The following is a 15,902-nucleotide window of genomic DNA, read 5'->3' on the forward strand; positions in this document are numbered from 1 at the left end:
GTAGTCTTTTTCTAGATATATTTTCTGGTTTATTGGCACTCCCTGCTGTGTGTCCTATTGTTCCATTCCTAGTGCTACTTCAAGATCAATTGTTGTTTTAATGAAGTATCACAATAACACATGCTATGTATTCTTGAGGCTTTAAATCTGCTTTGTTTCTGGTAAAAGTTTGAAAGAGGGCAAAGTATCATAATTAAAGAGACTGTATTTTAATTCTTAAGGAAACAACATGGTTGCTTTGATGCTGACATGGTTATTATAACATAATAAATGAGTGCCACTTGAGTGTGCAATGTTTTACTGGAGTGGAAATGCTTTTCTCAAATTTATGAACTTATTCAGACTGGTCAGGGCAGATTAATTTTACCTACCTATGTCATAGCCAGTCAATGTAGGCCCTCATTATAAATCTTTGCAGAGAAACAGCGTTTGTATAACATGATCCAGCTAGATGACAGAGGTAATTGCACTAAACAGGTGTGTGTTCCTTTGTGTTGCCTGTAAAGGTTTGGGGTGACCTGCTCAGATGCTGAAGTTGGGTGACATGAAGGAAGAACAGTTGGAAACTTTGGTGATCTTGTGTAACGCTAAGAGGAAACGACAAAGCCAGGCTGGTTGATACCATTTTGATCCTCACTTGTGTATGCTTTTGGCGCTGGGAGAGTTCAGAATTCATGTGCATGTGTTGATTTTACAGACCTGCATGATAGGATGCCTGAAGGCCTAAGGAAGTGGGGTCCTGTACTATGATGAAAGAGATAGCATTTTGAAAACTTACTTTAAATGTACAAATATGTTGTGGTATTTTTCAGGGTGGAGATCTAGACTTTAAAATTCAAGAGTACAAAGATTCTGGGAAGATGTTCACTCAAAGTCAAATAATAGACTGGTTTATACAGTTGTTACTCGGAGTCAACTATATGCATGAAAGGTACAGTCATTTGATATGAGAGCATTTAGCTTGGGAGGGGAGTGAATGGATTTACTGACTAGTTGAAAGTATTCAAATAGAAATGAAAGTTCTGTTCACCAAACATTGTAGTTAGTTTAGGTCAGATACCTCAAGTGTAATTAATTATCTACCCCATAGGAGTGTTGTGCATTACATCTTCTAGCAGTACAATGGTAAATGTCTTCCAGCATTTAGAAACACTTTTTTTTCAGAGCCAAATGGGAAATGGAGCACAGTAGAAATAGTTCAATATTGTTAGAAGAAAATGGATTAAAAGGTTAAAACAAAGTTGTCTTTTTAAAGGGGAGTCAAGAAGCACATCCTGCATGTATTTAATGTGAAGCATCCAATAGATATGCTTGATCGACTCCCAGTACAATCAGTGGAGTTATGTACATTTGAGAAGAGATGTCACATTTAACAGCACATCAAATATTAACTTAAAAAATTACTGCAGGTCATCCAGATATGAGGAGATCACACGTGGTTGGAGCAGGGGTAATGTATATAGATGAATACCCACCTGGTCATCTCATGAGTGTAACTCTTGCCTGCAGTGTGATTTAGGCAGGATGAGTGCAGTGATGGAAAGATTTCCCTTATTGCCAGTGTGCTGGACATGTACAATGCCTGTCTGGTCACTTCCTACATCATCCTTTGCAGAGATTGGGCAAAATTTGCTTGCCTGAATTTTAAGTGCAGCCAAGCAGTAGGTAGAGAGGTCACCTGTTGTCAAGAGCAACCGTTCCTAAGTTGAACAGAAGTTAAGTATGTGGGATGTGTTTGACCTGAACTGATGGATGCCTAATGAGTTTTTTGCCTGTGTCAGATTATAGAGGGAAAAGGGCAGAGTGAATTGCTGTCCAAGATGCAAGCATATTTATTCCTAAATGCCAATTTATCTAGGGCTTGTACATGAAATGCTGCCCTGCCAGTGATGGAGGGACACAAAGAGAAATCTTTTGGGATTCTATGCTCTTCAGCATTCACCTCAGGCCAAAAGGACAGAGGGAAATGGAAATAAAAATCCTGACAGTTTAACAAAACTATCAGTGTGATTTGGGGTTTTTCCCCTCCCTTGAACTTCAATTATCAACTTATCATTAAAAGTTTGGTGCCCTGGAAAGTCCCCTTTTAGCAAAATCCCTTCTTAACATATGTGTTTAGGAGATGCATTGTGCAGAATAATGCAGCATAATAATATACACATTGCATTTGGACTGATGGTCATTGTAGGCCCCTTCCAACTGAACTACTTTATTCTGCGAGTTATTCTTTTTGTCTTTCATTTTCTTATTCCTCTTTTATCTCTTCTCTCTATTTTACTTATCTTCTACCTGTTCTCAAATAAATCTTTAAAATCAAATAAGATACTAAAAATAAACTTTATTTGGTAAATATCTATGTAAAATTTGGTTTCCTGAGAAGTCAGTTCATTCTCCAATTAAAGCAATTTGATTTTCCAAACAGGATTTTATTTTTTCCTTTTCAATCATAGCTAATAGTCCCTCTCCAGACACTTACAAATAACTTGACATTTTTAATTTATATATATTTATCTGTATTTTGTGTTATTTGGCTGTCTGTATATAACTTTTTTCTTATTAGTATAGAGTCAAACAGTAGCTTAAATGGAAAAGGTTGGGCTTCAAATAATTTAAAACTACCTACAGAAATTTGAAACACTAAAACATAATAACAGCCCTCTGTTTCTGTGTAGAAGAGCCATGCATGATTTCTTCTCTACTGACATGGAAAAAAAGCTTTAATACATTTTTGAATTATATTGTAATGCAAAGAAAGCTTTTCCCTAGAATTAGAGGCTTGAAGTGTTTACAGCCTGTGGGTTGGTCCTTCCCCATGCCATTCCTAAGAAAACTTAGATTTTTGTGGATGTGATGTTTCTTTCTTTCCAGAGCAGTAAAAACTATTATTTATGATTTTAAACACAGACTATTCACTTACCCTTCTTGCACAACTTCAGTTCCACACTTTTTGAAAACTCTTATGCTGGAAACTTAATGTAATATTTTTTACTTCAAACTTGAAAACAAAGTTATCTAGAAATAGATTCGATCGTTATGTGTCTTTGATATAAAGAAAGGGAGAAGTAAAAGAGAGATAACACAGTTCAATGTAGACCTTTAGCATGAGACACCTGTAGTGTCTCATAGTACACATAGCCCATTGCATGTCAGTGCACAAAATTAATCCCACAGCAATCAGGCAATGAGGCCATTGATTAATTTAACCTCATTTTGAATAAGGCTGACCATTAGGTTACCCATCATTTTGCTAACCTTTATGAAGAATTTACAAACATAGATTTTTGTAAGGTTACTCTTTATGCAAACAGCAGATAATACAGGGTTCAGACTTACACAGAGCCTCTTACTCTTCTGCAGGGTTCTTCAGATAGAGGAAAGAGAGACTAATTGTGAATGATTTCACAGCAGTGATGTACTTCAGCATCACTTGCAGCTCATTCTGTTGCAGGCAAAGCTTCCTTCAAGGAAGCTGCCCGCTGCTCAGGACTTCTGTTCTTTTGTGACTATGAGCCAGCAAGTAGGTACTCTACAGAACCTAGATATGGGTATATTTACAGCCCAGATTTGAAACTGTCCTCAAGTGTTAATTTCTGCCCAAAATAACTACTCAATAACCACTTCACTGTCCATCAAGTAAAGTTTTGCTGGAGCCTGGTTAATTCGTGTTGCCTTTATAGGTCTGTCTTTTCCTTCAATAAAAAAGTTGCTCTCTTTCTTTAACTGAATTTACAGTGCAGGCTTGATATGAATTTATTTCCAGTATTAAAGAATTATTTTCAGGTAAGATTTCAGCTGGTACCTTGTTTATTTTCAGACATATCATAGCCAAGTAAATTGCATTGCAGTGAGAGATATCATCATGGAAAGCTGAAAATATCACCCCAAATATTTCTTTGTCATATGTGATGCATATGAAAGCATCTTATACTTTTTGGTAATGCAAATAAAATACATAACATTTTCATCAATATGTTGCAAGGTTACAGTAGCATTACATTGTAATTCAAACTAATGTGACCCAAACATCTTTTTTCATCTCCTTTTCAAGTCATATGCTACTAAAAGCTTTCTGGATCATTCTTTTACTTCAATATACCTGTTATTAAAATAATAGATATACTCAGGAAAGTTTCAGGTCCAAAAATGCTGTGGGTGTATTTCTACAAAGGAATACTATTAAAAGAAGGTTGAAATCTAGCAATTCTCAGCAACAATATGCAAGGATAATTTAACTCAGTCAAAGCAAGGTCTTTTAAAGGATCTGTGTGATGAATGGTAAAAAAAGTCCTTATGAATCTCAATTAACACAGCAAGATTTCTGTAAAAGTGTGTGTGTATGTATATATACAGACATAGATATACTTATGAAAGAATAACAAATATCACCTTAGTTTAATTTCTGTACTGATATATTGTATGTTTGTATTGCTCACAGAAGTTGTTAAGTAGAGAACAAATTATTTATCAACAATATTTTATCAACATGGGTGGAGGCATATTGAATACAACTTTCATTTTTCCCAATGTGCAAATATTTTCTACTGAAAGGTATTCCTTTCAGGAAAAAAAAATAAAAGAAAAAGAAGTGAAAAAGATTGCTATAAGAAACATGAAGAACTCTTTTCCTTCACCCATAAAAATAGAAATTTTTCTTTTTCACCCATAAGAATAGAAATTTTTCTTTTTTCATTTATGAACTCAGTATATTAAGTTGCATATTTTTTTCTCATCTTGCAAAAAATATTTTCAAATTAGTTGTGGACAAAATTGGGCATTTAAATTGTGCTGTAGAACACATTTTCTAATCTTAATGTAGAAAGTATTTTGGAAATAATTTCATTATGTCAGTGCCTAAGATTTTTATAATTCAAATTTGAGATAATACTTGAGGATTGCTCAAAAATTTGAAATTGAGTACCATATTTGGTTTTTCTGCCCTCAAAGATCATAGAGCATCAGTTTCTTTCTTTACATGATCTAATTGGCTGAATGACTGCTGTATTTGCATTAGCAAATATTTGCAAATTTAGATTGCATTAGCAAATACAGTTTTTGTAGTCAGTATGTACCAAATGCTATTCTAACCTCCTCCTGAGCAGAGCTGGTGACTAATCCTGTGTGCTAGTAATCATTTCAATAGTGGACAAATTCTAGTATAGGGGAGGTTATAGGCAACAATTTTTTTGGAAGCGTTATTAACAAGAATTAATTTAGAATATGTTTTGTATACTGCAGGGATACTTTGTTTTCCTAAGGGGCTGCAGAATTACTGTCACACATGTAAGACTTATAGAAATTAAGAAGGTTCTGTATATCCTTACATGGTGTGTAGCTGATAATGTGGGTTTTTTTTTTTTTAAACTCTGATGGAAAAATAAGTTTGTTAAAGCTGTTATTTTCCTTTTCATTTTTGTCTTTGTAAAGTTCTTTCATTTTTCACACTGTTACTGTAAGAAATTGAACTACTAGCTTAGGCTATATACATATTTGTCTTTGAAGTAATATTTTTGCTCTGTAGGAGTCTTCCCTTAGCTTTGAGAAACTCTTTTTGCTGTTTCTCTCATCCGTTATTCTCTTGTGAGGCATCTCATTCTCCTTGCAGAAAATAAGATGTAATGCTCTTAAGACGAGTCAGATAGGAAGACTCGCCTTACTCCCTTCCTCTGCAGCTCATGCTATGTCTGTATCTGTATTCTTAAGCTGGGATTCCCAGGTGTATTTTTGTTATCCCTCTTAGGCTCTCATCCTGCATGTGGGTGCCTGTGAATGCGCCTCTGTGAAGCTCCTTAATGCCATTGTCCATGGCAGATTGTCACTGGCAGTTAGACTATAGCAGTGGTGGGCTGGCCTTTCTGAAAAGGGCTGAAGTTTAATACCTGAAATACTTAATACATGACTCTGAATGATTCCAGTTGGGTGAGGTTGAATTTCGTTTTCTATTCCAGACGGATACTTCACAGGGATTTGAAAGCCAAGAATATATTTTTGAAAGATAATCTTCTTAAAATTGGTGAGATTTACATACTTTTAAAGATATTTTTTCATGTGATAGAACAGTCCAGCAGACATTTTGTCAGTAAGGAGATTTAAAGAAAATCATGTCAGAAATAGCATTTTGATTTGTAGTCAAACATATGTTTGACAGTCAGACACAGGAGAGGCAGTGAAATCTCTAGCCTTGAGAATGCTTCAAGCTTGGCTGGACCTGGGCCTGAGCAGCTCCATTTAACTTTGGGCCAAGGGTTCGAACCAGATGACCTGGTGAAGCCTCTTCAAACCCACGTTGTTCTGTGATATTATGCTTTTGTGGTGTTTTTATTTTGAAGAACTACAGAAAATAGGTTTTCCTAATTTTTAAAATACTAGCAGAATTTTCTGCATCTACAGTCACTTTATCATGTCTGACAATAAAAAATTATATTAATACATATGTTTATATTAATTGATTATTGTTTCTACTGATATTTTTAGGAGACTTTGGAGTTTCTTGTCTTTTGATGGGTTCATGTGATCTTGCAACTACTTTTACTGGGACACCATACTACATGAGTCCAGAAGTACTGAAGCACCAGGGATATAATACAAAATCTGACATTTGGTGAGTAGTCATAATGCTATTTTGGTTGGATTAGGCATTTATCTCCACTAAAACTATTTCAGGACATTAGGATCAAATGTTGCAATCTGAAGCCTTGCCCTTTGTGTTAAGAAGCATGTAGTTGGCTTTTATTCTGGGTTATCTGAGACTTTAAAGGAGAATAAGATTCAGATCCTGTCTCTGATGTGATACAGGGTGGTTGTAGACAAAGTTCAGGTTTTCCTAGGAAGGGGAAAATATCTTTTTTTCTTGAATTGAGATAGATGAATTGAAAGAAGCACCTTTCTGTGAAACTTTAGGTGGATGAGCAAAGAGTGATGCTGGCTGAGAGGATAGCAGAAGGACCTTCTTAGGAACTAAATTTAAAAATTTAAAAACATTAAAAATTTAAAAACATTAGCAAATGTTAAAAGAAAGAAAGTGTTTGGAAATGGAGCTAAAATGAGAATAACTGTGGTGTTAGAACACAAACAAAAATAAACTCTGTTTTAGAAGAGGCTCAAAGGTAGAAAGAAAAGTGTGAGTTCTGCATTTAGATGGCACAAATTCTTGAGATCAGGACTTCTGAGGTGATGATTAAAGGATCAAGTTTAGGAGCTGAGGTCTGTTGAAAGACTTCAGGAAACTTCTAGGTGTGCAGGTACACTTCCAATTCTTCTAAGATGAAGAATGATTTTTTTGGAATGGCGAAAATATCTGGCTTGTTTATATGTATGTCCTAAAGCATCTCATGTATAGTTAAAAGGGTTGAGTTTTTAAATTTTGTATAGTATTATAATAGTATTTTATTTAAGGGGCTTTGTTTCTTTTATGAGGTGTTTTGTTTTTTTTTCTGTAGGTATGTATATCAGAAGATTAATTTTTTAAATAAATATTTCAAACCAGGAAAATTCCTTTGTAAAGCTTTTGGCCCCTGGAATATAGTTTGATTTCTTGGTAATTTACTCTAGCTTTATCTCAGTTCTGCCTTTCAAAATATACTTGTGGCTGCAGGATATAATTCTATAAGCAGAGAATAATCATCTGTATTTTTAAGTGGTAGCAACCATTTTTCACAGTTGACGTATTCAGTCCAGTCAACGGATATGTCAGGAATCTCATCTCATGGCCTTTATAGCTGACTGCTATGGATTTGATGTCAGATTATCTCTTGTTCATCTGTAGCAAATATCAGTTAATATATGTAGTCAATAAAAATATATTGTGAGAAGATTTCAAAAAGATGTCAAAGTAAATGAATAGACAGGGAAGCCTGCCTTTTGTGCTCTTCTACTGTAAGGAATAATTTCTTTTATTGCAGTGCAAATAGAAAGTAAAATACATGTTTACGTTCTATTTGTGGCTACTAGTGTCAATCCATATAGATCATTGAAATTGTATAGAGTAAGCATAATCAGAGTTTGGTCCAATACTTTTACAAATCCTGTGTTGATCATACTTTCAAAATTTACAAAAACACAGAAAAAAAGCCCCCCATCCCAAACTCAGTAGCTACCAGCTTTCTGCTATACTTTCTGCCTTTGGTGATCTTTCCAAAGCATTACCAAGAGCACTCACATGAGGATGAAGCTGCCTTCAGCAGGAGCTTCTTGGCCCTCACTGTAGAGCCACTAAGGAGGAGGTGTGCCCTGGCTCTACTTCCTGAGCCCACAGACTCCTTCTTTTTTTTAAGCCAGGAAACTCTTCTGATCAGGACTTGCGTTTGATTGATACTCTTGTCTTTTAATCTTTTAATTATGGTTCTATTTGATTTTTTTCCTCTGCCCCCATTTAACAGGGGCCAAAAGACAAGAGGGCACTGAGCTTACAGGGGAGCCCACCCTGGAGGCTCCAGGTGAGATGAAGTCCCTGGGCCACTGTGCAGGAGGTTCAGTTGCTCATGAAGGATCAAAGACTCATAGGATGCTTTGGGTTGGAAGGGCCCTTAAAGATCATTTCATTCCAATTCCCCTGCTGTGGGCAGGGACACCTTCCACTAGATGAGGCTGCTCAAAGCCCCATCCAGCCTGGCCTTGAACTCTCTCTCAGTTTGAAGTTGTTACCCCTTGTCCTGTGATCACACACCTTTGTAAAAAGTCTCTCTCTGGCTCTCTGTCACTTTATGTGCTGCAAGTTGCTCAAAGGTCCCTCTGGAACCTTCTCTTCTCCAGGCTGAACAACCCCAACTCTCTCAGCCTGAATCTGTGGAAGGGGTGTTCCAACTCTCAGATCATCTTTGTGTACCTCCTCTGGACTTGCCTCAACAGGTCTGCATTCTTCTCATCTTGAGGGCCCAGAGCTGGACACAGTACTCCATGTGAGGTCTCAGAATAGTAGAGTAGAGGGAAGAATCTCCTTCCTCAGCCTGCTGGTGACCTTGCTTCTGATGCAGCCCAGGAGGTGGTTGGCTTTCTGGGCTCTCAGCACACATTGCCAAGTCATGTTGAGCTCTTCATCAAGCAACATCCCCCATGTCCTTCTCCTCAGGCTTGCCTTTCCATTCTCTGCCCAGTCTCTATTTGTGACCTAAGTGCAGGACCTTGCAATTTGCCTTGTACTCCATAAGGTTGGCACAAGCCCACCTCTCAAGTCTGCCAAGGTCCCTCTGGGTGATAGCCCTTCCTTCCAGCATGTCAACCATACCACACAGCTTGTCAGCAAACTTGCTGAAGATACACTCAGTCCCTCTGTCCATGTTGCTGACAGAGATGTTAAACAGCACTGTTTGTTGACCCCTGAGGAATTTCAAAGAGTTGCCCAAGTCTTTTAGATGTAGGTGAAGTGACATTCTCTCTTCAGACTTGTCTCTCTGATCTCCAGCAGGACTCAAAAATTTACACACAAAAAGTCAGACTTAGAAGTGTCCACATGTTAAACGTAAGATAATGTAAAATATCTTCTGGAAAAGACAATTAGTACTATCTCACCTTGTTATCGTGATCCTCTCACTGTTCAGTTCATGGGAAAGACCTTAATTTCTGCTGCATTACTGGTGTGCTCTGAAGAGACACTGTGCCTTTCAGGTTCACTGAAACATTCTGCAACTGGCTTTTCAAAACTGGCTTGAATATTCACAGTGCAGCAGCTGGTAGAAGAAGTATTGTCCTTTATAGCCCAAGGTAAATAGATAGGGAAAAGCTTCATGTTGTACAGTTTTTCCCCCCATGGAAGTTCTGCAGTTGGTCTCAGGGAAGTGGCAGCATTTATGTTTTTCTTCAGTTGAAATGTCCGGGCTGGAGTTCCTTGTTATTCCAGACTTTATGTCAAATCTAAATTCAGATAAGGCAAATTAAAGTTGGCTCACATATTTTCCCCAGCAACCCTGCGACTGGACTGGCCAGGCCATGAGAGGAAACTTTTGGAGATAACACAGTCTGGGGTTTCTTCCTTTCCAGACAGGAAGCTTCTTCATGGATCTGATCTTAGTTTGGCAGCTCACCACCCCCTCTGTCCATGGGTGCTTCCCAGCGCAGATCTGGCAGACGGAGCAGAGTCAGAGCGGTGTCGGCAGCTGAGCTGACACAGAGAGAGCCCAGGAGGCCAGGCTGGCTCAGGGGTCAGTCCCTGATGTGTGTGTGTGCCACTGGGGCTCACTGGTAGCCCAGCCCAGCGTGACCCCGAGGCGCTGCTGTGCCGCTGGCCTGGTGTCCCTTCCTGCCCTCACACGCCCTGTGGTGACGCTGGTGTTGTTGGGGCTCGGCCGACATTGCCGCGCCTCCGGTGCTATGGCAGAGACAAAGCGATGTCGCAATCACATGTAAATCCATTGTGCTTTGTCTTCCATCAAGTACTGTCAGATTTTGACAGATGATTTGTCTGTTGTGTTTGGGTAAATTGGGCTGCCCACACCACAGATCTTGAGGCTTTTGTTTTATTGTGCTTGCTTGTCTATACTTTCCCCCCACTTTGTCATTATCTTTAATTTTAACAATCAAAATATGAAGCAATGTGAAGGCTGAGGAAGACAGCAGCAGGGAGTTCTTATTTACGGGCTGATGAGTGAGTATTGAGGAAATTAAATTCAGAGATATATTCCTCACAGATTCTGAAGCCAATGAATTCTTAAGACCTTCTGATATGATCAGACTAAGAGATATAAGCCTTAAAGGTATATGCATTTACATTATCTGACTTTTGAAGTTGAATTTAAAGCTAACTTGGATCTTAAAACCTTTGAAGAATTGTAACATTTTTTACCAAAGATCAGAAGATGTTAAAAGGATGACAATATTTATGTAAGCAACGTAAACCTCAAAAAAACCTCAGGGTGGTTTCTCCTAAGAGGGAGGAGTTAGAAGTCTGTCAGTTGAGACTGGGGAGAGCACTCTGAAGCCTGTCCAGATGCTCCATTTTTTGATGTAATTGAGCATAAGTAGCTTCAACATGAACTTGTAATGCCACAATTTTGCTGAAATTATGTGCTCTTTGGGAACTTTGTCAAATCTATTCATGATTATAGGGAGTTGCCAAAGCAAATGTGCTGGCTGGCTGGTTTAATGACCATTTTAGAATTTTATAACATTGGCACTTACACAGGCTAAGATTATAAAAGTAATTAAATTATATGTTTGGATCATGTGCGGATTACTTATGGGAATTGGGAAGCAATTTCCTCCTGATCCTCACAAGGTGCTTAGAGCAGAAATGTAGAAACACAACTGAAAGGCAGTTTTGAGCCAAAAGCTTGCCTGTTATTTCTTTGGGTGTTTGCAGCTCAGCAGCTCTCTTGGGAAGAAATAGCCTTGTTCAGGAACCCAGGGCAGCATTTCTCAGCTTAGGAGATATTTATTTAATTTCAAAGATTTCAATCCTGCAGAAAGAAACTTTATTCTTTTTCCTTCATTTTTCTTTAGTTTTCCCCCTGTTTTTTTCTTTCATGGGACAGATAGGATTTTCCCTGGATAGCCCGTTCACAGCCCTGGCTGCAGCAGAATGCCCTGGGCATTCTTTTCATCTTTCTCCACCTCAGGTGTAGTCAGAGTACTAAACTAGATGAATAAATCAGCTTCCCTGATGTGTCAAATCCTGTGTTCCTAATGGCTCATTAAACAATTTCTAGCTGTCAGAATCAAGCAGCTTCCAAAACATATTGATTCTGCAAAAAGAAGTAATAGTACTGTCTGTCAGATTGGGATTTTCCTTCCTTTTTTTTTTTCTCTCTGGCTGATTTCCATTTTTATTTGATGCTTTCAGATGCTGCGTGCATAGGGTTTTTTGTTGTTCTTTTTGCTTAAGTATTTTCTCGTGTGGTAATTATCTTGTTTCAGAGTCTGAACATACATTGTAAATACTGATTATCATCTGTGTCTTACTGTTTACTGATTTTGAAAGCTGTTTGACAGTTAAATCTTTAAAAAACTTAGGCAACCATTTATTTACCTCAGTAGTTGTTCTTTACTTGGTTCTTAGCAAAAATGCTCTGCTAATGGTTTTCACATACTTGCTTGAAAAGTAGCAGTGAGTGGAGTCCCCCCCCCATTCTCTCTCTTCTTCCCTATTTGCACTGAATGTAGAGCCTGGGCTTCAGCTTTAAAATTATTTGCTGTTGTTCTTTTATTGCCAGATGGACCAAAACAACTCCTCTTCTTTAACCAAAATGAATAATTCAAACTTTATTCATTATTTGCTTCCAAAGATTTTTGTACTGCTTTCCTGACAGCCATTCACCCATACATATTTCTTAACATTATGCTTTATTTTCTTACTTCTTCTGGAATCACAGATTAAATTATAAAATTTAAGAAGTCAAATACAAAGATATTTAAGCTGGTTGCTTAGATGAGCCTCAGCGTGTATCTGGCTCTCACCAGAATTTTCTATCACCTTGATCAAGTCAATCATTGATCACGTCAGCACCCCTGACTGGAGAAAGAGCTGAGCATCCTCCAAGGCCTACAAAACTCAACTCCCTTATTTAAAAAAAAAAAAAAAAAAAGTTCTTCAAACAGAATTCAGCTGAAGTGCAAACCGTTATGAACAGTCATTATATAAAATTATTATGAGAGTGTTTATTTTAAAATGTTCTACTCGGTGAGCTTTTGTGATGGCCATTCGGACTGGTGAATAATAGTGTTCCTACTCGTTTATTCTTCAAGGTCTCTGGGATGCATTTTGTACGAGATGTGCTGTATGAACCATGCATTTACTGGACAGAATTTTTTGTCTGTTGTGTTAAAAATTGTGGAAGGTGAAACACCTTCTCTTCCTGATAGATATCCAAGCAAACTGAATGCTGTACTATGCAGGTATGTTATTTTCTTGTTTAGCAGGTTTTTCAGTAAGTTTGGACAATTGCTTAATTACTACTTCTGTTTTTTAATGTTTTAGCATGTTATGTAAGAATCCTTCATTGAGACCAGCAGCAGCCGAGATCCTAAAATCCCCTTATATTGATGAACAACTAAAGGTATGGAAGAAAAAGCAGTAGCTGTACACTTGCCATTTGAGTATGTTTTTTGCAAAAGCAAAATGGAGGCAGGGAAAACATGGTGAAAAAAAATAATTTGATAGCTGTTGATGGGAGCATTAATCCGGGGGACTTTCAGAGCTGTAGTACAAATATGACTGGGGAATGAAGCCCTCATCACTTGATATGCTGAATGTATCCCATCTTAAATGTTATGAGCAATAAAAAACCCAGACATTTATGCATAAAAAATGTAGGTCACTTGGGCCTGGGTACATATATCTCTGAACTGTTCTGGTTAGTCATAGTTTTAATGAAAACCAATGCCCTTTGCTCTTTTTTGCCCAGGTTTCAGTGCCTGTATTATTTGGCTTTCTGAGAAGGTGGGGAAGGAAACTGCTTGGTCAGTTTTTATATTAGGATTGTATTGGGTGGTGGTGGTGAAGATTCTGGATAACTTTACATCAAGTCTTGATGCTCCTTCTATTTCATTTCCTTGCAGAAAATACAGTACAAGTTCACAAACATGACTGTGAAAGACAAGGCACTTAACTGTCAGAAAGAAACTGCTCCCATTTTTGGTGCTGTGTAAGTATTTTTAACAGCTTTATGGGCAGTAGTATATGAAATTAGAGTGTTGCCAAAAAATGTCATTAACACTTGTGCAATCTCACAGTACTTTATGTTTAGACAAACCTATTCCCCAGAAATACAAAAGAGCAAGTGCTCCCATGAGGGAGATGCATAAGTAAGTAAAAAAAGTAGTAGAAAAAAGTAAGTAAAAAAAGTAGTAAAAAAAGATTTGCAGATGAAATATTTTTATTATGTGACTGTGTAAATTGCACATGCATGTGCAGTATATGTTGATGTTAATTTAGTACCAATTGGTATGTAAATATTGACATTTTTTCTCAAATTTTGGAGGTTTAAGCTGTCATTTTCGTTAGGTCATTATCATTTATAGTGCTACTATTTCTGTACCTACTAAAAATTGAATGTAAAAGCTGTGTTTCCTAAATGACACCAGACTAAAAGCATACACACTTAAACTAATACTAAGCTAATGCCTCTGTAGGATACTGTTATCTTTATCTTGTAACTTCAGTGAGAAATCAAGAGTAGTGATGTTTTTTGGCTCTTACATCAGTAGTGTCTTACTACATGATCTCTCCCTTAGGCATTGAATATGTATTGAATTAATTAATTGCATTAAATTACAATGGTGTAATGTTTAAGGCAAATTCCAGCATGGACCTTTTCATTTTGCCTGTGTAAATTAGCTCTGCAGTTTCATGGGCAACTTGCCCGCCCCTTTGCTCCCCATCCCTGAGTTTTATGTACAGGTTTTGTTCTGTTGGGAGCTAGCAAGATCTAAACCAGAAGTCTGTGATCCTGTAAGGAAGCAATAAACATCCCCGTTTCTTGTTTCCTTTAAATAATTGTCAAGATTTTAACAGCTCTCTGATATTTGTTTTGAATTATTAGGTAACAGCAATAAAGATTAAAACAATTGAGAACTGGCAGTGCCTTTGAGGCAAAGGGACTTTCACCTTTGTTTTTTTTTTTGACCTCTGCTCTTGTACAGGACCTGCAGTTTTGCAGCTGTGATCCCTTTTCAGATGCTGCCAATTCTGCAGCTTGCAAGCCTCCCTTCAGGAGAGGCGATCACCTTCAGCTTTTCCAAACAAAGTGTAGTTTGCTATTAGTGGTAGGAAGAAAGCAGAGTACAGACAGTTGAATTCACTATAGCAAAACATTTTATACACCATTTCACACAGTTTAACTACTGTCAATGTGTCTGTAGGCTCTCATCTCTACAAATTGTGTTTCGAGTTTCTACTTGTCATTTCTTTTCTTAATGTCTGTTGTTGACAGATGAGTCTCTGTCTTTTTGTGAGGCCAAAGTTTTTCATTTTGGTATGAATAGGTACCTTTGGTATAAATAGTTCACTGAACTTTGCAAGCCTTCATGTAAAATGAAACAATAAATATATATATTCAAGTTAACTCAATTAACTGTGAGAGGATTCCTTCCTTTTCAAATTAAATATAGTTAACTACAGAGATGCTCCTTAGAGATATACTATAAATAGTTTTGGGGCACTGAAATGTTTCCCAGATATTATGCCAACTCTGTCTGAATTATATTCAGTATTTAATGCTTGTTGAAACAAAGATTATGAAAATCTTCAAGAAACTTTTAATTCTTGCCTTTATCTTGTGGGCACAAGACTTCAGATTATCTATATGCACCAAAACTATTGTATTTGCTTTGGGGAAGCAGTATTGTTGCAGAAATATAGCCAGACTTCGAATATCCTCATGCTTCTAGAGGAGACTGATAAAACCGCTTTGTATTTTTTGTAAAATATATACTCTATTCTATATCTGATCCATTGTCATTAGCTTGCATTTTTTTGTCTCATCACCTTCCAAATGGACATCATTTTTTGACAGAGCTAGCATGTGGGAAGGACATTTATGTGTATCCCAGCATCTGTAAGTATACTTTTTCAAAATCAAGTTTGTAGTCTCTAAGAGGAAGAGCAAGTAGTTCTAACTACAAACATGATGCTCTTATACTATTGTTAGAAGGAAAAAGAAGATCTGCTTCTGTGCAGAGGTCCAGAGTTCCTATAAATCGTGGAGTAATGAATGTCAATTTGTCTTGAGGTTTCAAAATTTAGGGCATCAATTAGAGAAAAAAATCCTCGGAGAAGCTTTACTGTAACTTATCCTCACTTGTGCTACAGTGTGATTATTTTTGTCCAAGTGTTTGGAATATGCAAGAAGTCCTAATTTTATAATGACTCTCATTGTACTTATGAGAACATTGACTGCCTGTATTGTCACTGGTAAGCAAAATGCCAAATAATTCCTGCATTCCCAGATCTAAAGAGGTAAGCAAAATGAACTACA

At 37.2% G+C, this 15,902-nt stretch overlaps 1 protein-coding gene across 4 annotated transcripts in view; it reads left to right on the forward strand.

The window, feature by feature from the left end:
* The window catches only part of NEK11 (NIMA related kinase 11), an 81,676-nt gene that overhangs the window by 21,351 nt on the left and 44,423 nt on the right, over nucleotides 1–15,902 (forward strand). For 3 of the 4 annotated variants that reach the window (XM_053958661.1, XM_053958676.1, XM_053958670.1), the window contains exons 4-9: nucleotides 813–931; nucleotides 5,946–6,010; nucleotides 6,472–6,598; nucleotides 12,673–12,822; nucleotides 12,905–12,983; nucleotides 13,486–13,571. In XM_053958661.1, the coding sequence (XP_053814636.1) occupies nucleotides 813–931; nucleotides 5,946–6,010; nucleotides 6,472–6,598; nucleotides 12,673–12,822; nucleotides 12,905–12,983; nucleotides 13,486–13,571 (626 nt within the window). The remainder of the gene's footprint in view (nucleotides 1–812; nucleotides 932–5,945; nucleotides 6,011–6,471; nucleotides 6,599–12,672; nucleotides 12,823–12,904; nucleotides 12,984–13,485; nucleotides 13,572–15,902) is intronic. The other variant, XM_053958684.1, reaches the window with a different exon arrangement.

This window comes from Vidua chalybeata, chromosome 1 (genome assembly GCF_026979565.1).
Source record: "Vidua chalybeata isolate OUT-0048 chromosome 1, bVidCha1 merged haplotype, whole genome shotgun sequence".
NCBI classification, from domain to species: Eukaryota; Metazoa; Chordata; class Aves; order Passeriformes; family Viduidae; genus Vidua; species Vidua chalybeata.